Below are 22,795 nucleotides of genomic sequence, written 5' to 3' on the forward strand. Positions count from 1 at the left end.
GATAGGTACTTTTAAAAAGATAACATTTTAAAGAGGTTTGGCAGCACTGGAAGTCAAAGGGTTGCCTTGGTGGTGGTACCACATAGATGATTTGTTTATGATTCTGCATTCTTAGGTATCTAATATAGTAGCATGACCCATGTGTGGGGCATGTTGCCCTTGAGCAGTCTCTCCCAGAAAAGGGACTAAGAGCCCAAGGAGACTCAGGAAGCCATGAGAAGGAGTTATTAAGTGTGCCTGGCTCACAGAGATGGGCACAGATATAGTGAAAATCAGGACACTGAATCAACCTCAGACTTGTTTCTGAGTTACAAGTGGTCAAGTCCTTGGAGTCTTGATTGATGTTTTTTCTGTGTCTCCTGCCAGTAAAGAAGAGGTGACACTGATTAGTCAGAGTGTAAATGGCTCCAATGAAAGATGGTACACAATTCAGGTTGGTGTTATTACCATTCCATTATACAATTATACTCCTAATATTACTGAACATTAACATTCCTTTTATGTTCCTTCACTTATAAGTACTAGAAGGAAGCAGAGTGGCTGGTTTTTGTATTTGGAACCCATCTAGAATATCACCTGGTGCCACCAAGCCATTTTCCTCACCTGAAGGCTTTTGCTTTGATTTCTGAAACTTGCCTAATAAAATTGGCTTGTATAGTCCATAATAGAGGCCTGGGATACAATGGAGGAATAATTAATTGGCATTCCAGCTATAACAGGAGGCTTTCAGAATGGGTCCAGAAAGAGTTCTATAAGTGAAGACACATCTGAGGAAAAAAAGGAAATGCTGAAATCCCTAAATGTCATCTTCTCCTATTTTATTGACATAGGAAAAATTATTGGTTCAGAAAGAGATGCAAAAGACTCATAACTTGGATCCTTTAATGTCTCATGTATGTTGTGGGAGCTCAGTGCAGATGCTTAGTATAGTTCTGTCATCTCTTTCTGCTGACATCTCTTTCCCCGTCTTGTGAAAAACTCTCCTAAATCTGTGTACTCCTCTTTTCTTGAGTTCCTCAGTGTTCCTAAATTATGGATTCAGCATCCTTCTAGTCATTGTTGTCTCGCAACCCAGGCAACCTAGAAACATTATGAACTTCTGTTATGTGTTGGGTCTGTGTTTTCAACATAGGGTTGCACATTAGTAAGTTTACATTTCCTCTATTTGGAAAGCTTATTTCATCAAGGTTTCTCTTCTAGGCATGGAGCCTCTTTCCTTTTTCAGATTGTATTTCTTTGGCCCATATTCTTCGCCCATATCCTTTGACAGTTCGTAGATCAGAGATCCAGCTTCGTTTCCATGTGCATTCACCTGTTTGGGAGTGCCCTACATTTAAGTGATCTAGATGGTTTCTGCATAAGACAGTTTTAAACATAAATATTATTAATAATAGGGTTGAGGTTATGGGTCAGTGGTGGAGCGCTTGCCTAGCACATGTGAGGCACTGGGTTCAATTCTTAGCACCACATAAAAAATAAGTAAAATACAGATAGCATGTCCATCTAAAGCTGAAAAATACTTTTAAAATATTATTAATAATATTAGCCAATATATATATAACACTTTCGTTTGCCACATACATGAAGTCATTTAATCCTCACAAAAGCACGCCTGTAACCCCAGCTACATGAAGCTTGAGTCAGGAAGATTGTAAGTTCGAGACTAGCCTCAGACCCTGTTTCAAAATAAAAAATAAAAGTTCTGTCCATTTGTGTTTCAGTTTGTCAGGATGAACCGAACTGCTCTGTATAACCATAAAGCTCTTAGTAAAAAAGTAAAAAGAAGGGCTGGAGTTGTGGTTCAGTGGTAGAACGCTTGCCTAGCATGCATGAGGCACTAGGTTCAATCCCCAACACCACATTTTTTTTAAAAAACTAAATAAAAAAATGAGCAAAGGATTTGAATAGTTACTTCCTTTTTTTTTCACATGTGGTGCTAGGGGTTGAACCCAGGGCCTTATGCATGCAAGGCAAGCGCTCTACCAACTGAGCTATATTCCCAGCCCTTCAATAGTTATTTCTTAAAAAATAAAAAATGTAAAAAGAAAACTGCTAGAAGATAGCTCAGTAATAGAATGCTCGCCTACCATGTGGAGGGGCCTGGTTTCAATCCCCAGTACAACAGAAACAAACAAAAAACCTCATGAGTTGAGTGTTATTATTGTTCCCATTTTATAGATGAGAAATTGAAATATGGAAAGATCTAGTAACTTGTCTGCGATCATATAAATGGCAAGAGGCAGTGCCATCTCCAGAGTCTATGTTAATACTGTATCATATCCACTGTCTTTACATTTTTGAATTTTTGTTGCTTTAAAAAAATTTTTTTTTTTAATGTGGTTTCTGGTTTGTTATGGCTTCATCACATTGTTGAGAAGTAGGAGTAGATATTTTCCCATTTTACATTCAGAGAAATGTGCAAAGAGGTTAAGTAATTTATCTAAGGTTTTTTTAAATATATTTTTTTAGTTGTTGATGGACCTTTATTTATTCATTTATATGAGGTGCTGAGAATTGAATCCAGTGCCTCATACATGTGAGGCAAATGCTCTACCACTGAGCCATAACCCCAGCCCTATCTAAGGTTTTCTACTTGCTGACTTTAATCATTAGGTCACATAGTCTTCCCCTCACAGAATTATTTGTGTGTGTCTTGGCTAAAAGCTCAGAGAATAATGACTTTTCTTTAAAAGCTTTGCTTCTGGGGAATACCTGAGTCACAGGTTTGTGCTTATGTGGTTGCAATTAGGATTTTGATTGGTCTTCCTGAAGTTAAAGCCTCTGAGTCGATTTTCTTGCCAAGCAAGCAGTAAGTGCCTTCTGTCAAGAAAACAGAAACATGTTGCCAGCTATTTTGAACAATGTTAGAAATACATTGCAGTGGGAAGGAGCTGCCTCTGTCTTCTGCCCACTTCTTGAAATATTTTAAGGCCAGCCGTTGGGAAACTATCAGTCCTCAGTGTAATCACAGAGAGACTGTTCTTCCCCCAAAGCTGAGATTTCAGAGGCCTTCTATCAGTGGATAGGTTATGGGTAGTTTTGGTTGTTCATGTTTAATGATCTTTGTTTTTTATTTGCCAGCTTGTATTGGAGCTTCCAGTCACTTTAAGCGAACATGAACCAATCCCTGATTCTCATTCTTAGTTTGCTTTCTTGCTTCTATTCTGCCTACTGTGCTGAGGTCCTCCCTGGATTATTTATGCAGCCAAGATTTTGAAATCAGTTGCTGCTATCTGAGTGTGCTTTATAAAGAAAAGAGAATTTCAAATATGAATTTTTTTCTGGGAGAATTTCAGTTTCCCTCCCATTTGTCTCTATGCATTTTTTCCCACCTTTTGTCTTCTAAAGCCAATTGAACAAGTTTAAACTACTGATGTGATCAAGCAGTAAAACTAATCATTGGCAATATTTATTTATGATTTTTTTTTGTGTGTGTGGTAATATAGTCACTTTGGTTTTTTTCTTTTTTAATTAAGCCATTCCCACACAAATCTCAGGAAGCAACATGGTAAAGTTAGTGTCTTAGAAAAATTGTAGAAATTAAACAAAATGTTTTAGCAAAATTAGCAGTAATTCTCACTGAATCTTTAGACATTTCTTTTCTATTGAATTTATTTTATTGAGCAGACAAATAAGGTATATAAAGAGCCTAAAACATCAGGCTGGGGTTGTGACTCAGTGGTAGAATGCTTGCCTAGCATGTGTGAGGTACTGGGTTCAATTCTCGGCACTGCATATAAATAATTAAAGTCCACTGACAACTAAAAATCTATTTTTTAAAAAAAGCCTAAGAAGTTCTCCGCTATTTTAGTTAATACTACTATGTTTGTTTTCCTTCCTGCCTTGAACTGTTGACTTCCCAATTCTTCCCTTTTAGTAAGAAAGAAAGTCTATAAAATTTGTATTTGGTTATAATGTTTGTTAGAGACTCTTTTACTGTTCACTTTTCCACCATGGTGGCACATAAAGTACATCTCCATTCCACAGCAATTGTTTTGTAAAACAGGTAGAACATAGGGCATTCTGTGGTATCAGGAGTTTTATATGGAACAACTCCATAATCAAGAAAGATGTCCTATGGCCTGGCATGGTGGTGGCACATGCCTGTCCAGCTACTCAGGAGGCTGAGACAGGAGGCTAGTAAGTTTGGGGCCAGCTTGGCCAACTTAGCCAGACTCTGCCTCAAAAAAAAAAAAAAGAAAAAAAGAAAGAAAGAAAGATATCATTTGTAGAAGGAGTTTATTACCTGAAAAAGAGTTTGAAAACCATTACCTTAAATCTTAAGTTTGATAACATTGAATTATTTTTCATTTGTAGGCACTTATGAGGAAAAATCAACCATTGTGGTTTAAATCTTTGAACTTGTTAGAAACAAAGAAAAAGAATCCATGGTAGCTCTTTTTTTTTTTTTTTTTTTAATACTTAAACTTTTTTTTTTTAAAGTTGCATTCACTCATCTCTTCAGATTATCCTGCTAAGATTTAGGTTATTTTTTAAAATTTTTTAAAAATCTCAGACCCACAGGAGAATGGCCTAGATACAAGTATTCCTGGACATCTTTCAGTGATTGAAGCTACATTTATATATAGCAGATTCCCTCACAGCCCAGCATGTAAGATTTGGGTATGAAACTTTCTAATCTAAGAATATTTCCAGGGCAGGTAGCAGCAAGATGCACAGTAAAATATTTATATGGATTATCCAGAATTTATTTCTGTTATCTTGCCAGGGTACCGTATTGACAGCCTTTGAGAATTGTACATGTGTAACAACTTTGTTCATTTTCATATAATAAAATATATAATAAAAGAAATAGGTGGGTTTTTTTGTTTTTTTTGCACCAAGCACCAAGGATTGAAGTGAGGGGCACTTGGCCACAGAGCCACATCCCAAACCCTATCTTGTATTTATTTAGAGTCAGGGTCTCACTGAGTTGCTTAGTGCCTCACTTTTGCTGCGGCTTGCTTTGAACTTGCAATCCCCTTGACTCAGCCTCCCAAGTTGCTGGAATTTACAGGCATGTACTTCTACGCCAGGCGAAACTGTGATTCTTACAAGCCATTGTATCTTGTTCTCTTAATTAGAGCCCTCTCCCCTTTTTCCTCCCTACCCTAAAGTCTGATTCCAGTAGGGACTTCTGCTAGTCAAGATAGTTGGGGCTAGAGTAAAAGATCTAGCAACAGTAGATCTGACTTAGTAGTCCACATAATGTTTTGTTTGAAAACAATGTTTAAAACTTATTGTCATAGAATATGACTCATGGCATCCACTGGACTGTACTTGAACTTGAATTTCTGTACTCTTTAGAGCAGGATGAGATTTCATTATTGTTTGAGTTATCAGCATTTCAGAGGCTTTAGGCTATAATTTGAAAAGAAGCTTGCTATCTTGAAAGAAGTGATTCTCATACACAGCCAAATTCTTTGCTACAAAGTCTGATTTTTTTTTAGAAATTATATTACCTAATATTTGGATAATGTGTTGTGCTCTAGGATCTTTCTTCTGTGAATACAATCAGTAATAAAAATGAAATGCCAAACTCTCAATTTATACAAACCTTAAGGAAACAGGAAGTTGTTAATATAGTTCCAGAATCTTCTAAAAATTCATTAAATCTTAACATGCTTTCAGAATCCATAGATGAGATAAATGGTTTAATGTACCATAGTACAGTACTCAAAATTTCTTCAGGAGTTGTTAATAATTGGTCTTCACTTTTTTAAGCCTAGAAGTCCTTTGATTATAAACGGCCTGTGGTAATTTTCTGCCTCTCAAGTTTTTGTTTTTTTTAATATATATTTTATTTTTAGTCAGTGCAGAGCTAGAATGTGGGACGAATATGGAGAAAGTAAGCCCACTAAAAGTAAACATACTGGGGCAATTTCTTTTTTCCTACTCACAGCCTTGGAACCAGGCCATCCAATTTATTTGAACTCAGTAGCCATGTGATCTTGGCCTGGTGTTTTTGTGTGCGTGGTGTATAGGGCCTATGAGGGAATGGTAGGAAACAAGACTGGTAAAGGTAGGCAGTATTGAGACAGTAAAAGGCCTTGTATAATATGTAAGAGTTTGAACTCTTGAAGTGGATGGGTAGCCACTAGAGAATTTCAAGCAGGGAAATTGCACCATAGATTGTGCTGTAAAATATTACTCTGGCACCATTTGGAGGGGGTGAGTTAGAATAAAGCAGGAACAAAGTGTTATAATGCCTCTCCTACAAGATGGCATCAGGATGACAAGAGAAAAGAGGCCTGAGTTAAAGCATGGGATTAAGAGTGAAGAAATGAATTTGAGAGAGACAAATATTTAGATAAAATTGACCATATATGAAGAGAGGGGGAAGGAAGAGTCTATGTTGATTTTTGGCTTAGACAACCAAGGTAAGAGGATGGGCAAGGGGTGAATACAAATTTGCAACTAGAAGTATCCAATAAGATCTAATATCCAATAAGCTTCAAATAGATACTGAGTTTGAGAGCATATGATTCTAGGAACCATAGAAATATAAGAATAAAGTGAAAAGAGAAATTAGGATAGAAGAAAAAAATGGACAGGGTAAGGAAAAACTGTAACTATTGTATTGATTAAAACTTACCATATCCACAGCCTCTTTTCCACTTCTGAGGCTAAAAGCAGGAAAGGATTGGAAATGGGTAACCAAGTAGGGCATGGCTTTCACATTGATTAGGCTACTTTAAAAAATTTTTTTTCTTCTTAATTATACATAACAGTAGAGTATATTTTGACCTATTTATACAAACATTAAGTATGTCTTATTCTAATTAGGGTTCCAGTCTTGTGGATGTACATTATGTGGAGATGCACTGTGATTAGGCTACTTAATGTATCTTTTCATTACAGAAAGCAGAACCTTACCACCCTAAACAGTTGCTACTACTCTGGAAAATGTCTGTACTGAACATTAGTTCTGTCTTAACATTGTCTCTTGAGCTTATTCCTGTACAGTTAAAACCACAATCCATTAATATTCATTTTTAGATTGGGGAATGTAACTTAGTGGAAGAGCACTTGCTTAGCATTTGTGAGATCCTAGGTTCCCAAGATTACTCTTATTGATGTAATTTCTAGCCCATATACTGCCGTAATTTTAACATTTCACTGTATATAGTAATATACATAATAAATGTCCAAAAGAGGTATGTTTGTATTTTTGTGTGTGGTACTGGGGATTAAACCTAGTGTTCTCTGCCACTGAGCTGCATCCCTAGCCCTTCTCTTATTTTATTATTTTGAGGTACAGTCTTGCTAAGTTGTTTAGGCTGGCCTCAAATTTGTGTTCCTCCTGCCTCAGCCTGCTGAGTAGCTGGGATTATAGGCATGTGCCACTATACCTAGCAAAAGAGATGTGTAGTGGAAAGGAGAAAATGTAGTCTACAGAGTACTGCCATATACTAAATACATAGGGAAAAAGAACTTCTTCATAATTTATCATTAGAGAATTTCAGAATGCTAGGATATTTTTGTGCTTTTAGTGGACATATTTCCAAACTAGTGAGTATGGAATTGTTAGAAATTTCAGGTTTACAGTTTGGGTAAAAGATTAATTTTTTATAACTTATATAATTTTTATTATGTATGTATATATATATATATATATATTTATCTATCAATTTTTTATTTATTTATTTATAGCTCTGAAGATGGCTGTGGTGGATATCTATCATTCGAGGTTAAAGGAGAGACAGAGACGGAAAAAGTAAGTACAGAAAACCATCCTGCCTTCTTTCAGCTTTGGATTGTTTGATTGCATATGGTCTATAAGAATGCTTCACTGTGGCTCATCTTGTGACCTTGGGGAAGAAATTTATTCTCCTTGAGCCTCAATTTTTCATTTGTCAGATGGAGATAGTATCTGTCTTATTTTTATATCTTCCTTTGTTGATGTTAGGATAAAACATGAATAATGTGGTTACAGGGTTTTAAGCTCTTTGGAAAAAAAGAACAATATCAATTCGAAGTGTTTAGTCATTATATTCTTTTTAATGCCCTCATTCTTACTACTGTAATTTTATGAGAAGTCTTTCATTTAAAAGGATACAAAGATGGGGCTGGGGTTGTGGCTCAGTGGTAGAACAATTGCCTCGCAGGTGTGAAGCATTGGGTTCGATTCTCAGCACCACATATAAATAAATAAAGGTCCATCAACAACTAATAAAATATTAAAAAAAAAAAAAAATAAGGATACAAAGAAGTTCCGAACAAGTTTCAGGCACCCTGGTTTTCCTTCCCTTCACAGTATGTCAAAAATATACATTCAGGGGTTGGGATTGAAGCTCAGTTGGTAGAGCCTTTGCCATTGTGAGGCACTGGTTTCAATCCTCAGAACCACATAAAAATAAATAAATAAAATAAAAGTATTGTGTTTGTCTACAACTAAAAAAATAGTTAAAACACACACACACACATATTCAGGCCAAACATGGTGACGCATGCCTGTAATCCTTGTGATTGGAGAGACTGAGGCAGGAGGATCACGAGTTCAGAGCTAGCCTTAGCAACTTAGCAAGACCGTAAGCAATTCAGTGAGACCTTGTCTCTAAATAAAATATATAAAGTTCTAGGAATGTGGCTCAGTGGTTAAGCACCCAGAGTTCAATCCCCAGTACAAAAAACATATATATAAATATACATATAGATATGTATTTATATAAATATGCAATATAAATATATAAATATAAATTACATATTTTTATATATTTACACATTCAGCCAGGCATGGTGATACATACCTGTACCAATGACTTGCCAGGAGGATTGAAAATTCTAGGCCAGCCTTAACAACTTAGCGATACTCTGTCTCAAAATAAAAAATTAAAAAGGACTGGGGATGTAGTTTAGTGGTAAAGCACTCCCTAAACTAAAAATATACACATACATACACACATTCAGATTAGAAATTATGGATCCCTGATGCTTGTTGGATTACAGAGACTTACCAGTTCTGAGAGGGATTTGCAGAGGGTGTGAGTGTGCAGGTATGTGTATATGTGAAGGCATGTATGTTGAGATATTACTAAGTATAAACATAGTGGTATTAGCAATAAAAGTGTGAGGGAGTAGTTGGAGGCACTCCTGAGAGACCTGATGTGATGTAAAGTGAAGTTTACTCTCTGCCTGGCTGGAGTCAGCTTCCAAGAAGTACTGAAGAAGCTTACCCAGCTGCTTCCATGAGATGTTTCATTGCTAGTCATGAATTCTTCCAGAAGAATAACCCTGTGTGGTTTACTTAAATTCTCCTTTGCTTAAAACACATAATTAGACCTAGAGAGTATTGAAGAACTCAATTGTTGAGAGGTGCTATTAGATCTTATGTTTTATGATGCCCTTCCATTAAAGATGCACAATATATACTTATTTCAAATAGCTTCAAAGTGTTGTTATGAATGCACAGTTGTAAATGTTGAATGTGTGATCATGGTGCCTTTTTATGGTTAGCAGGTTTCCCTTGAATGAGTATTCTCAATTAACATTTCCACAATCTGAATAAATTAATTGTATAATGTGGACACAGATTTCCTTCTGTTCATCTTAAGTGACAGACACTTTTAGAATCTCCAACGCCCAAGAAGAGGGAAAATGTATGATGCTGGAGAGCCTAAAATTGTGTTAATGATTCACTGATTGTAGAATTTTGTGGGAAACGACTCTTGGACCTCCATATTCTACCTCAGAGTGTTTTAAGATGTCTAACAAAAGCTGCATATGAAAAACATTAAATGTGAAACTTATTCTAAAAGAGATTATTATGGTTTTTTATTCTAGAATTATAAGAGATCATGGATTAATCAACCTTAGAAAATTTCAATGTAAGTATTGGCTATTTTTTCTAATTTCTTCTAATATTACTGAATAGCTTTAACAAATCATTTAACAAATAATTATACCAAATTATAATAGATCATTTATAGCACTAGTTCTTAATTCAAGTTGCATGTTAGCATCACCTAGGACGATTTTTAAAATTCTGATACAGGACTGGTGGTAGAGCACTTGCCTAGCATGTGCAAGGTCTTGTATTCAATTTCTAGCACCAAAAGAAATATAAAAGTCTTCAAGGCCATTTTAATCTATAGTGATAATAAAGAACTATTAATTTATAATCAAAACATTAACATGAGAATTTTTTACACTAGTATAGTAATTACAGCATGGAAAAATGATTATTTTCTAGATTTGTCATGTTTTGAAACAATGTGTTAAACATAAAATAACCTTTATCCTCAGGTTATAAAATTATTTTTATAGAAACATCAATAGAAAGTGATGCTTTCATTTTGCATGGTGGTATATAAAAAAGATATTTAACATTGTGTGATGATGATAGTAAACAAAGGCTTTTTAAATGAATTGCTAACTTCAATTTTACAGTTTTAAATAATGGAGGAACTTAAACTGGCAGAAAAAGCCTCAGTACTTTTTTTTCTATATCATAGAGTCTGTTCAGGAAATAATAATACTTTCATAATAATAATTGTAGTGTTCAAAATGTTTATAATGCTTATGTGTCATAATACTCTTTTTGTAAAAGTCTTATTTGGTAGAATCTTCAATGGGTGTCTCTTGGACACTGTGGCACTGTAAGGGTCAAGTTAGCCAGTCAGATAGGTTGATTTTTCAAGTTATTATGGTGTTTTATTTACTTTACATAGTCAGAATATGTTGTATATAAAGTAATACAATTGTGTGTTTAATCACTTATTTCTAAATGTTTAGCTTGTTTTCACATTTTTTGAATCATTACATAAATAATGCTATGATGAACTTATTTGTTCTCTGTCTAGGTTTTTCTTTTTTCTTTTTTGAACCAGGGGTTGAATTCCAGGGATGCTGTACCTCTGAGCTGCAACCCCCAGCCCTTTTTAAATTTTCAGACACTCTTGTCAAGTTGCTGAGGCTGGCCTCTCACTTAATAATCTTTCTGCCTCAACCTCCTGAGGCACTGGGATTACAGGCTTGTGCCACTGTGTCTGGCTCTATTTATGAATGTTTAATGGTTTTTTTAGTTTAGTTTAGTTTTTTTTTTTTTTTTTTTTTTTGCACTGCTAGGGATCTAACCCAGGACCTCATGCATGCTAGGCATATACTGCACACTGAGCTATAGTATCCCCAGCCCTATTATTAAAGGTAGATTCCTAAAAGTAGAATTAATAGGTCACAAAATAGAATCATTAAAAATTCTTGGTCTGGGGTTGTAGCTCAGTGGTAGAGCACTTACCTTACACATGTGAGGCATTGGGTTTGATCTTCAGTGCCACATAAAAATAAGTAAATAAAATAAAGGTATTATGACAATTTACAACTGAAAATTAAAAAGAAAAAAAATCTTGGTGCATGTTGCCAGATTGCTTTCAAAAGAAGTTATATCAATTTATATTCTTCTTGTAGTATTAGATTGCTTATTTAATTCCATCCTCATCAAGACCTATGGATTTACATTCCAATGTGGTGGCACAAGCCTGTAATCCCAGTAGCTTGGAAGGCTGAGGCAGGAAATCCCAAATTTGAAGCCAGCCCCAGCAATTTAGCAAGACTCTAAACAACTTAGTGAGACCCTATCTTTTTTTTTTTTTTTTTTTTTTTGGCAGGGTGGGAGTACTGGGGATTGAACTCGGGCACTAGGCCACTGCGCCACATCCTTGGCCCCATTTTGTATTTATTTAGAGACAGGGTCTCACTGAGTTGCTTAGTGCCTCACTTTTGCTGAGACTGGCTTTGAACATATGATCCTCTTGCCTCAGCCTCCCACGTGGCTGGAATTCCAGGAATGCACCACTGCACCTGGTGTAAGACCCCATTTAAAAGTGAAAAATAAAAAAGTCTGGGGATGTAACTTCATGCTAAATGTGCCTTTGGCTCAGTCTCCAGCCCCCCTGTATCCCCCTCCAAAACAAGAACTGTGGATTTGCAAAAATAATTCAGGATCAGATTTCCCATGCTTTTTCTATAGACAATAATTATCTGTGTTCTGGTAGACACAATAATGAGTTCCTCTATCTGAATTACTGGTTTTTTTATATAGATCAGTTAAGTTTTGACTTTTACTCATGGTAGAAATTTCCTGTTACATAAATCTAATTTTAACTGGTGGACAGGTCAGTTTGGATTTATTGTTCTGTTACTATAGTTTTTCCAGGAATAAGACCAAGGGGAAGCTGATTCTGAGCATTTAGAAGTAGCATGTGTTTTGTGGTTTCAGAGGTAGCCAGTTGCTGTTCTGTTGAATATACAAGTGACCTTAGTATGATGGGTAAGGTTCTTTCCCTTCAGGTCTTAAAGATTTACTCCAGCTGGACAAAGTGGTGCACAACTGTAATCCTAGCTACTTGGAAAACAGACAGAAGGAACACAAAAAAAAAGACCTATTCCAAAATAAAATAAAAAGCACTGGGGATATAACTCAGTGGTAGCGCACTTGCCTAGCATGCGTAAAGCCTGGTTTTCAATCCCAGTACTGGAGGAAAAAAAATCTAACACTGTCTCTGCTCCCCTTTATTATTATGAAATTAATTTGGAACTGTCAGAGCAAGAGAAAGGAGGTTAAAAAAGCCTAATGGCCTCCCCCCACCCCCAGAAAAAAATGATAGCTTGGTAGTTTTTCTCCCTACTTTTTATTATGGGCGTTTTCAAATATACACAGAAGTAAAGGTAAAACAAAAAAAAGTTATTTTTCCAATTTCATTTCAGATTCTTTGTTGTTATCCTTGTTATGAGTTGGGATTTCTGTTTTGTTTTTGTTTGGTAGTAAGAAAGAAATAATCAGTCTGTATTTATTCATTCAGCTCCTAGTCCAGGCATGGTGGTGCACACCTACCTAGCTGCTTGGGAGGCTAAGGATGGAGGATTGAAAGTTTGAGGACAGCCTCGGCAATGTAGTGAGACCTTGTCCCAAAATAAAAATTAATAAGATGGAAGGCTGGAGCTGGCGCTCCATGGTGGAGTGCTTGCATAGCAAGCATGAAGCCCTGGGTTCAGTCCCTAGTATCACCAAAAAGAAAAAAAAAAAAAATTAAAACCAACTCCTGTGGGGCTGGGGATGTGGCTCAAGCGGTAGTGCGTTCGCCTGGCATGCGTGCGGCCCAGGTTCGATCCTCAGCACCACATACAAACAAAGATGTTGTGTCCACCGATGATAACTAAAAAATAAAATTCTCTTTAAAAAAAAAAAAAAACCAACTCCTGGAATTAGTAGATAAGAATGTCTCTTCTAAGTGAAGTAGATAAGAATGTGTCTTCTAAGTGAAGAAATTCATCTAAAATAAAGGCAATTTAAATAACTGTCATATGTGAAAAATTATCTTTACTTCAAGAGTAGACTGAACTAGGCTGGGGATACAGCTGTGCTGGTAGCGATTGCCTTGCACGCACAAGGCCCTGGATCAATTCTTAGCACAAGAGAGAGAGAGAGCCAGCGAGTGCTGACCTAGTTACTACTGAATATGGTTAAAATCACTGAAAAGCAATCAGAGCTCCTGGCCACATCAACTTACCAGTTGTTGATTGGTTTTACTCCTCATCTTCTTTGTAAATATTACTCTTTTGATTAGAGATTTGATCAAAAGAGATCCCCAGAGTTGCTGCTCCTGGCTCTGTTGGATATATGACCATTTATTTGCATGATAATTGTCAAAATATAACTTCATTGGTTAATTAAGTTGAACTAGTTAATTTGGTCTGGAGAAAGGCAAAGTAACCCCTATGGGCAATGAAGAAATATATACCTCACCTGAATATTTGTAGACAGGGAGATTTCACAAGGGTCATGTGAGCAAGCACATACTTTTCTAGGCTAATCTATATCCTGTAGATAGATTCTGTGTCTGTAATTTCCTAGTTATCCTGTGGGTAGTAATACCAGAAATTTTGGCCAACATGTTTCAGAGAATGCAAGATCTACCATTAATCTTTTCCCATTACTATAGCATTGCCTGTGCAGATAAAAGACAGTGAGGTGGGGAAGTCACTAGTGCTTACTGATGGCGATGATCTCCAGTGATAATCCTTATGGAGATGCTGTGAAGCAGTCACTATGATTAGTATTTTGCATTCTTAGCTTTCCTGTTTGCTTCCTGTCATGGGTAAATTAGTCATATGAGGTCAGGAATAATGTTCTTCCATTTCACTTCTGTGAGGAGGAGAAAAATGTGGCCAACTTGGGAATCCTTACATTCTCCAATGACACGGTTATGTTTTACTTTCTCTGTAGTAATGGAACGGCGTTATCCCAAGGAGGTTCAAGACCTTTATGAAACAATGAGGCGATTTGCAAGGATTGTGGGTCCAGTGGAACATGATAAGTTCATTGAAAGCCATGCATGTAGGTGGTTTTTGAGCCTTAATGAACAAGTGTGTGTGTGTGTGTGTGTTTTATGTGAGGTAAATAACATGGATATGTCTGTTTCTACTCCCCTTTATTATTATTGAAATAAATTTGGAACTGTGAGAGCAAGAAAAGGGATGTTAAGGGGCTGGAATTGTGGCTCAGCGGTAGAGCGCTCACCTAGCACAGGCGGGACCTGAGTTCAGTCCTCAGCACCACATAAAAATAAATAAATAAATAAATAAATAAATAAATAAAGGTATTGTGTCCAACTACAACTAAGAAAATAAATAAACATTAAAAAAAAAAAAAAAGTAGTTTTAAAAATGGGAGGCTGAAGCCGGGCGTGGTGGCGCACGCCTGTACTCCTAGTAGCTTGGGAGGCTGAGGCAGGAGGATCCCAAGTTCAAAGCCAGTCTCAGCAACTTAGGGAGACCCTGTCTCTAAATGAAAATTTTTAAAAAGGGCTAGGGTTGTTGCTCATTGGTTAATAACCAGCCCCTGGGTTCAATCCCCAGTACCAAAAATGGGAACAGAGTTGGATGACTCATGGAAATTGTACTTCCATCATTCTCTTGCCTTTCTTTGGTATTCTGGAGGGAGGTCATCCATTTTATATTTTGATTTTTTACTAAAAAAAATTTGAAGTGAAGTCAGTAAGGCCTAACCTAAGACAGAATGGACTGGCTGACTTTTCTACACTTTTTATTATGAAATCTATTTGGCCCTTTAGTTTTGTTCTGGGTGGTTCTTTGCCAGGGCTCTTACCCTGTTTCATGCAAATATTTCTTAGGAAGCATCACAGGCATTTATCTGAGCCAGGTTGATTGTCCTCAGCAAACACCTTGTTTGGTTGGCATTCTGAGTGACTGATCTTTTACTTCCTGTCCCAGTTTGTGTCATCCCTGGTTTATGTGTCACTCCAAAGAACTACACCCCATGGATTGTCCAGGCTTTTCCTTCATCCTCTGTTTCAAAAGCACCCAAGTTTGAATGCCCTTTCACATAATAACCTGAGCAGTGCAACCTGATCTGTGTTCTCAGAGGAGGCAGAAATCTTTGGTTTATGGAAAACACAGTGCTCTTTTGTCCCTATAGGAGAAAAGCTGTAAAGAAACTAACTGGGACTTGAGTAGAGAACTTTTGTTCTTCTTTTGCATTAGGGCAACATCAAGTAATACCAGAGATGGGTTTCACAAACTTGGTTGTATGAGTAAAAATTTTGAGAGAGAATAGATAGACCAGGAAAGGTTGGTTATTTAACAAATTATATTCATTACTTTGGGGGACACATGAATTCAGCCAATTTAAGTTTTCTAGGAGATTAAAAAAAAAAAAAATTCCAGCTACTGCATTTGGAGATGGCAGCTGGAGACATTTAGAGTAGGCTTTTCTCAGCTTTTGGGTAAATTTCTAATAAAAGATTATCAATAAAAAGGATTCCCTAGATGAAATTGCCCAATCTTTTATGTAAGACAAGAATTACTGAAAACGCTTAGCAGCAGAAGTACTTATTGATGTTGATTTTGTTTTTAAATTTTTTTTTCCTTTGTTCTTTTGGGGAAAACAGTGGAATTTGAACTTCGAAGGGAAATCAAGCGGCTCCAGGAATATAGGACAGCAGGCATTACCAATTTTTGTAGTAAGTATATAAAAGGGGATCTTTATATGCAGGGATTCTCAAAGGGGTTGTGATTTTTTTAAATTAAGCTTTTATTTTTCAGAATGAATTTTCAATCTTTCTAGAAAAGTTTCATCTGTTAAATCCCTATAAATATCATTATATAGATTATCTGAGGTAGCATAAAAGTCATAACACATAGAAAAGAGAGTGGTGCTTTAGATGTAGGATTCTGCTGTAGCTCTTGTTTCCAATTCCAGGTTTTAATTTTACCCTTTTTAAATTTAGTTATTCATGGACTGATTGTTTTTATTTACCAAGCTTTAGCTGACTCTAGGTACATGTGCCCATTTACTTAAGGTCCTGTCATAATTATATTAATGCACCAGGCCCTATGAGAACTTGTTCAAACTTGCATCATGTCATTTAATGTCTCATGACAAACTTATGGGGTACTGTTACTTCTGTTTAATGAAGAAACTAAAGTTTCAAGATCAAGTTAACATTAAAGCCAGGTCGTATGGGAAGGCAGTGTATTACTGCAGTTAAAACCATACAGCTTACGCCTGGAGATATAACTCAGATAATTTGGTGATAGAGTGCTTGCCTAGCCTGTGTGATGCTCTGGGTTTGATCCCCAGCACAGAAAAAAAAAACAAAAACTAGTCAGGTTAGGTTTAGATTCTGACTCCACTGTTTACTGACTCTGTAATTCTGTTCAAGTTTTCATTTTCTGAGTCTCTTAGAATGAAGACTAAATTAGAGATTGTGTGCCTGGGCAAGGTGGCACATGCCTGTGATCCCAGTGACTTAGGAGGCTGAGGCAGGAGGATCACAAGTTCAAAGCCAGCCTCAGCAATTTAGCTAGGCCCTGTCTCAAAAAATTAAAAAAGGGCTGGGGATGTGGCTTGGTGGCTAAGTGCCCCTGGGTTTAATCCCTTTACAAGAGAGAGAGAGAGAGAGAGAGAGAGAGAAAGAGAAAGATTGTATGGAAAAACATAGCACCTGGCACACAGCAAATCCTTAATAAAGACTATTTTCTTTTTTTTTTTTTTAATATTTTTATTTGTAGATGGACACAATGCCTTTATTTTGTTTAGTTTTTTTTTTTTTTTTTTTGTTGTTGTTGTTGTTGTTTTTTATGTGGTGCTGGGGATTGAACCCGGTGCCTCACGCTTGGCAAACACTCTACCACTGAGCCACAACTCCAGCACATATACAGGCTGTTTTCTGTTGTTTTACTATTGCTGTTGGAGTGATCTATAGCATTCATTTCTTCTGCATATTTGAAGTTTCTGTGGTAGTTAAAAGATATCATCCACTACACACAAGAAGTAGCTATGGCCCAGTACAGTGGCGCATGCCTGTAATACCAGCAACTCAGAAGACTGAGACAAGAGGATCATAAATTCAAGGCCAGTCTCAGCAGCTTAGCAACACCCTGTCTCAAAAAATAAAAAGTAGCTGGCTGAGGCTGTAGCTCAGTGGCAGAGCACTCACCTAGCATGTGGGAGGCCCTGGGTTTGATCCTCAGCTCACATAAAAATAAATAAAATAAAGGACTAAAAAATAAATATTTAAATAAATAAAAATAAAAAGTAGTTAGCTTCTTAACATAGCTCTATGGATATAAGTTCAAGTGTAATAGTCTTTATTTTTAACAACAGAAACCATTTTGGAAATGTAAAATTAGCCAGGCACGGTGGTACATGATACTTAGGAGGCCGAGGCAGAAAGATTGCAAGTTCAAGGCCAGACTCAGCAACTTTAGTGAGGCCCTATTGTCAAAATAACAAATAAAAAGGATTAGGCGGGGCGGGGGTTGTGGCTCACTGGCAGAGAGCCTGCCTCACACGTGAGAGGCACTGGGTTTAATCCTTAGCACCACATAAAATTAAACAAAATAAAGATATTGTGTCCATGTATAACTCAAAAATATTTTTTTAAAAAGGACTGGGGGTGGTAGTGCTGAGGGTGTGGCTCAGTGGTAGAGCCCAGCACATGTGAGGCCCTGGGTTGATCCCCAGCACCATATAAAAATAAATAAAAGTATTATGTTCATAATAAAGGACTGGGGATATAGCTCAGTGGTAAAATGACCATGTGTTTAATCCCCAGTTCAATAATAATAAAAATAGTGAATGCAGTTTTGCAGAAAAAAGACAAACTGTTTGCTGATTGGTTAAGAGGCCCTTGCATTCTGCTGCATTGTTGTTGTGGTCATGGTGTTTTCTACACCTCCAGGTGCCAGAACGTATGATCACCTAAAGAAGACGAGAGAAGAAGAACGCCTTAAACGCACCATGCTCTCTGAAGTTCTCCAGTACATCCAGGACAGTAGTGCCTGCCAACAGTGGCTCCGTCGGCAAGCTGACATGTGAGCAATTCAAGACCTGGATGGGGAAGCACTCCTTCTGGGACACTTTAGCTTCACATGTGTTTCAGACTCTGTGGGCACCTGAGATGGCTAAGTAATAAAATCTGGTGGCTAGAAGAATTCAGAAAGATACTAGGGAATGATATTAGCCAAATTATATTGTTATATTGTGTGTATGTACAGATATGTAATGACAGGTCCCATAATTAAAAAAAAAAAAAATTCAGCTGGGTCTAGTGGTGTACCCCTGTAATCTCAATGATTTGAGAGGCTGAGGCAGGAGGATCACAAGTTTGAGGCCCTAAGCAACTTAGTGAGACCCTATCTCAAGATAAAAAACCAAAAACCTTCTTTGTTTTACCAGTGTTCATAGTCTGTTTACTGTTGTGGATGTTCTGTTTATTTACTGGAGATATGGCTCAATAGTAAAGTGCCTCTGGATTCAATCCCCAGTACCCTCCTGCTCCCCAATTGTTTTCAAAAAGATTTTAGAAGTTCATCTCAGAAATAGTACAGCACTGACAATTAAGAAACAACTGGCCTCCTGCAATCCTACTTTCCTATTGTAATCTTATTTTTTAAAATTAGTATGTTCTGCCTAGCCTTCCACCTGTGCCTTTTTTTCGCCCCCCCCTTGTCTTCTGGTATGATTTGCATTGAAAATCACATTCCTTTCTCTTCCCCATGAATGCTGTTGGGATGTTCCATGCTAAGATCTCTTATTTCACACAAACTAACAAACTTTCCTTAGCCAATCCAAGGAATTTTTTTCCCCTCAGAAGAGATTTTCTTTCCTGGTCAGTATAGTAAGGTATCCTGTAAAACATTATGCAGTTTATCTTATTATATCTCTTCAAAGTGACTTTCCTGATAAAGTCCCATAGGGACTTTTGGAAATTGCCTTCTTTGATATGACCTAAGCTTAAATTCCTTTTCTTTGTTTTAGTGATTCTGGGCTGACTCCTTCCATTCCGATGGCTTCGAATTCAGGTAATTATTTCCCAGGCAAGTCTTTTTTGTATGTTTGGTGCTGGGGATGAAACTCAGGGCTCTGTGGGTGATAAGCAAGCTCTCTACCACTTAGCAGCCTCCAGCCCCAGGTAAGTCTTGATTGTGAAGTTTGTATTTGAGAGGTGATCCAGTAGTCCTCCTCTTCTCAGTGGATTAATAGTAATCAAATGTTAGGCTAACTTATAACCAGAGTATGAAGACAGGTGAAGAAAGGATTCTAGAACGGTAGCTTCTTTGATTTACTAGTTTTCACAGTCTGTTTACTGCTGTTATATCTGCCACAGATTCTGAGATGCATCTCATACAAGATAAGTTAAAAATCTTTCTGATATGGGGAAAGAAACATGTTACTTGCCAGAAACTTCAGGCTTTTTATAAGTGGTAGACTTTATGTATTTCTATTTCTAAACTTTAACTCTTTGGGTATGTCCTATTTTTGAGATTAGTTTTACAAAGCAAGATTAAGCCATATGCTGTCTGATGCTCTTGGTGATTGGAAATCAATGACTAGGGATTTGGGAAGGTATTACTTGTGCTGCTCTGAATCAAGATTGTGGTGTTTCTTTGCCTGTTTTCCTAGTTATCATCTCCCTGTACTCCATATGAATAGATAGCCATTTCTCCTAATAAGAATATACAGACCATTCCACTGAGTAGGAATAGAGTAGTCAAAAAGCAATTCATGGAGCTGGGGATATAGCTCAGGTTGGTAGAGTGCTTGCCTCGAATGCACAAGGCCCCCAGCACCAAAAATAATAATAATAATAATAATAATAATTTGCTCTTTTACCATTGTTTGAAGGCTCTGAACAATAGACTCTGCTAAATTATTTATGACATTCAGGATCTAGATAGGGCTCAGATAAGGCTCTTTGATGAATAATATCCCCCTCCCCCCTTTGTTTTAAGTAAATTATTTCTGAATACTTAAAAGAGGAAAAGAAGCCATTTAGGGAGTTGTCAAGACAATGAAATCCATGTTTTATTTTCTGATTTTCTTACTTCCAGTCCTTCCATGCAATCTAAATACAGAATATTTAATACTGGCTAATTAAAATGAATGAACTGGCTAACATGATTACACAGCTTTGGTATTTGTGGGGTTTTTTGACCACATGCACTCACTTATTCACTGTTTTTTTGTTTTTGTTTTTAGGCTAGCGTTAGTTTTCCTCACCCCTTATATTTAGGTTGAGGAGACCCTGCTTTCTTACTGCTGGGAGTTGCTCTTTAGGTAATGAAAGGTTGAAAGCCTGGCATCACTGCTTGTAGCCAGCCTCTGGTGACTTGTGAGATGCCATATGATTTTTATCTTCTTTTTTGAGCATTTAGGGTAAGCCCTTATTTGATATTATAGAGGAGCCTCTTTTCCAATAGAGCGGTTTAAAATAGTCCCTTCTCTTTCTGTAAAAGGTGTTCCCCATAAAACTTGTTAATATAGTATTCTATATTTTCTTTTGCTTAACTCACTCCATTCACCCCTAGAACATTAATCTCAAATATACATTCAAAATACACCCACCCCCCACCCCCGCCTTCCCCGCCGCTGCCACCCCAAACTTGCACCTCAAACTTCCCATCCTGGCCTGGCCAGTGATCTCCTGTTTGGATTTCTTTCTCAGGTATGTGAGTTGACCTTAGTTCCTGCTTTGCCATATAATGGCTTATTGTTCCTGTGTGTGTATCTTTTAGGTAAACAGGGCTCCTTTGAAAGGAACAGATATTCTCTCACATATTAATAAGAAGGGCCTTTTGCTGGCCTAACAGTTTGCCTTTGATCTGAAGGCACATGGTATTTGGTTAATTACCATGTTTACCTTGTCTTGCTGGCAGAGTTGGGAGGATTAGGAATGTCTCTCCTGCAGAGTTGTTATTTCCATTCATCAGTTGTCAAGTTAGGCAGTGATGTCCTTTCTTTACTGAATGACATCTGAGCTTCGGATTTTAGTCTCCTATGTGGTAGGAAGAAGTGGATGATAACTGCTGTGATGAGCAGTCATATTACATGCTAAGATATATGAGATTGTGTACTTTGGCAGAGCAAAGGACACGTGAATTATCATTTTTACTTTATTTTTTTTTAAGAGAAAGAGAGAGGAGAGAATTTTTTAATATTTTTTAGTTTTTCAGTGGATACAACATCTTTATTTTTATTTTTATGTGGTGCTGAGGATCGAACCCAGCACCCCGCACATGCCAGGCGAGTGCGTTACCACTTGAGCCACATCTCCAGCCCCTCCCTCATTTTTATTTTCAAGTGAATTTTGGGATGTGCATGTTTCTAGCTAAACAGGCCTGAGGGGCAGGTTGAGTGTTTCTGCAGATTGATGTATTGATCCTACACCTAACTGGTCTGTGCTTCGAACTTCGTTACACTTTATACAGGAGCAGTTGTTGCTCCTATGAAATACATGTGGTTTTTTTTCCCTGCGTGTGTCTTGTAGGTAGACGGAGTGCACCACCCTTGAATCTCACTGGCCTCCCTGGCACAGAAAAGCTGAATGAAAAAGAAAAGGAGGTAACAAAAAGAAGGGGACTTTGGGGAAGAGAATACGGGCTGATTATTCATTTACTTTTTATGAGAAGCCCATTAAAAGCTGGGCATGGTGGTACCCTTGTCTGTAATCTCAATTACTTAGGAGCCTGGGGAACTATCTCAAATATAAAAGACTAGGGGCTGGGGTTGTGGCTCAGCAGTAGAGTGTTCGCCTAGCACATGTGAGATGCTGGATTCAGTTCTCAGCACCACATAACAAAAAATAAAATAAAGGCATGTGTCCAACTACAACTAAAAAAATATTGAAAAAAATATATATATATATAAATAAAGGACTGGGGATGTAGTTAAACCCCAGTACCACATATACAAAAAAAAAAAAAAAAAAACATTACAGTATCAAGCCTATTTTGCTCTGCTCATCTAACATGTACACAGGTCTAGTGTGTCCCAGTAGTCTAGGAGCTATCCTTGGTAGGTTTCAGAAAGCTCTTTTCTTGCCAGGCATGGTGGTGCATACCCATAATCCCAAGGACTTGGGAGGCTGAGGCAGGAGGATTGCAAGTTCAAGACCAGTCTCAGCTGGGCATGGTAGTGCACACCTGTAATCCCAGCAGCTTGGGAGCCTGAGGCAGGAGGATCACAAGTTCAAAACCAGCCTCAGCAACTTAGCCAGGCTTTAAGCAACTCAGTGAGACCCTGTTTGTAAGTAAAATATAAAAAAGAGAAGGGATGTGGCTCAATAGTTGAGTGCCCCTGGATTCAATCCCCCTTATCCAAAAAAAAAAAAGCACTCTTAGAAAATTAGTGAGGTCCCAAGCAGCTTAGCAAGATGCTGTATCAAAATAAAAAATAAAATGGACTGGAGATGTGGTGGTAAAACATCCCTGGGTTCAGTCCTTAGTGCCAAATATAAACAACAACAAAAAAACTTTCTTTGCCCTGCTACCA

General features: G+C 37.3%; 1 protein-coding gene across 2 annotated transcripts in view; it reads left to right on the top strand.

The window, feature by feature from the left end:
• Positions 1 to 22,795, top strand: part of Tada2a (transcriptional adaptor 2A) — a 60,621-nt gene that overhangs the window by 27,836 nt on the left and 9,990 nt on the right. For both annotated transcript variants that reach the window (XM_076869759.1, XM_076869758.1), the window contains exons 9-15: positions 7,654 to 7,717; positions 9,784 to 9,827; positions 14,225 to 14,335; positions 15,909 to 15,980; positions 18,204 to 18,336; positions 19,283 to 19,326; positions 21,792 to 21,865. In XM_076869759.1, the coding sequence (XP_076725874.1) occupies positions 7,654 to 7,717; positions 9,784 to 9,827; positions 14,225 to 14,335; positions 15,909 to 15,980; positions 18,204 to 18,336; positions 19,283 to 19,326; positions 21,792 to 21,865 (542 nt within the window). The remainder of the gene's footprint in view (positions 1 to 7,653; positions 7,718 to 9,783; positions 9,828 to 14,224; positions 14,336 to 15,908; positions 15,981 to 18,203; positions 18,337 to 19,282; positions 19,327 to 21,791; positions 21,866 to 22,795) is intronic.

This window comes from Callospermophilus lateralis, chromosome 11 (genome assembly GCF_048772815.1).
Source record: "Callospermophilus lateralis isolate mCalLat2 chromosome 11, mCalLat2.hap1, whole genome shotgun sequence".
NCBI lineage: Eukaryota > Metazoa > Chordata > Mammalia > Rodentia > Sciuridae > Callospermophilus > Callospermophilus lateralis.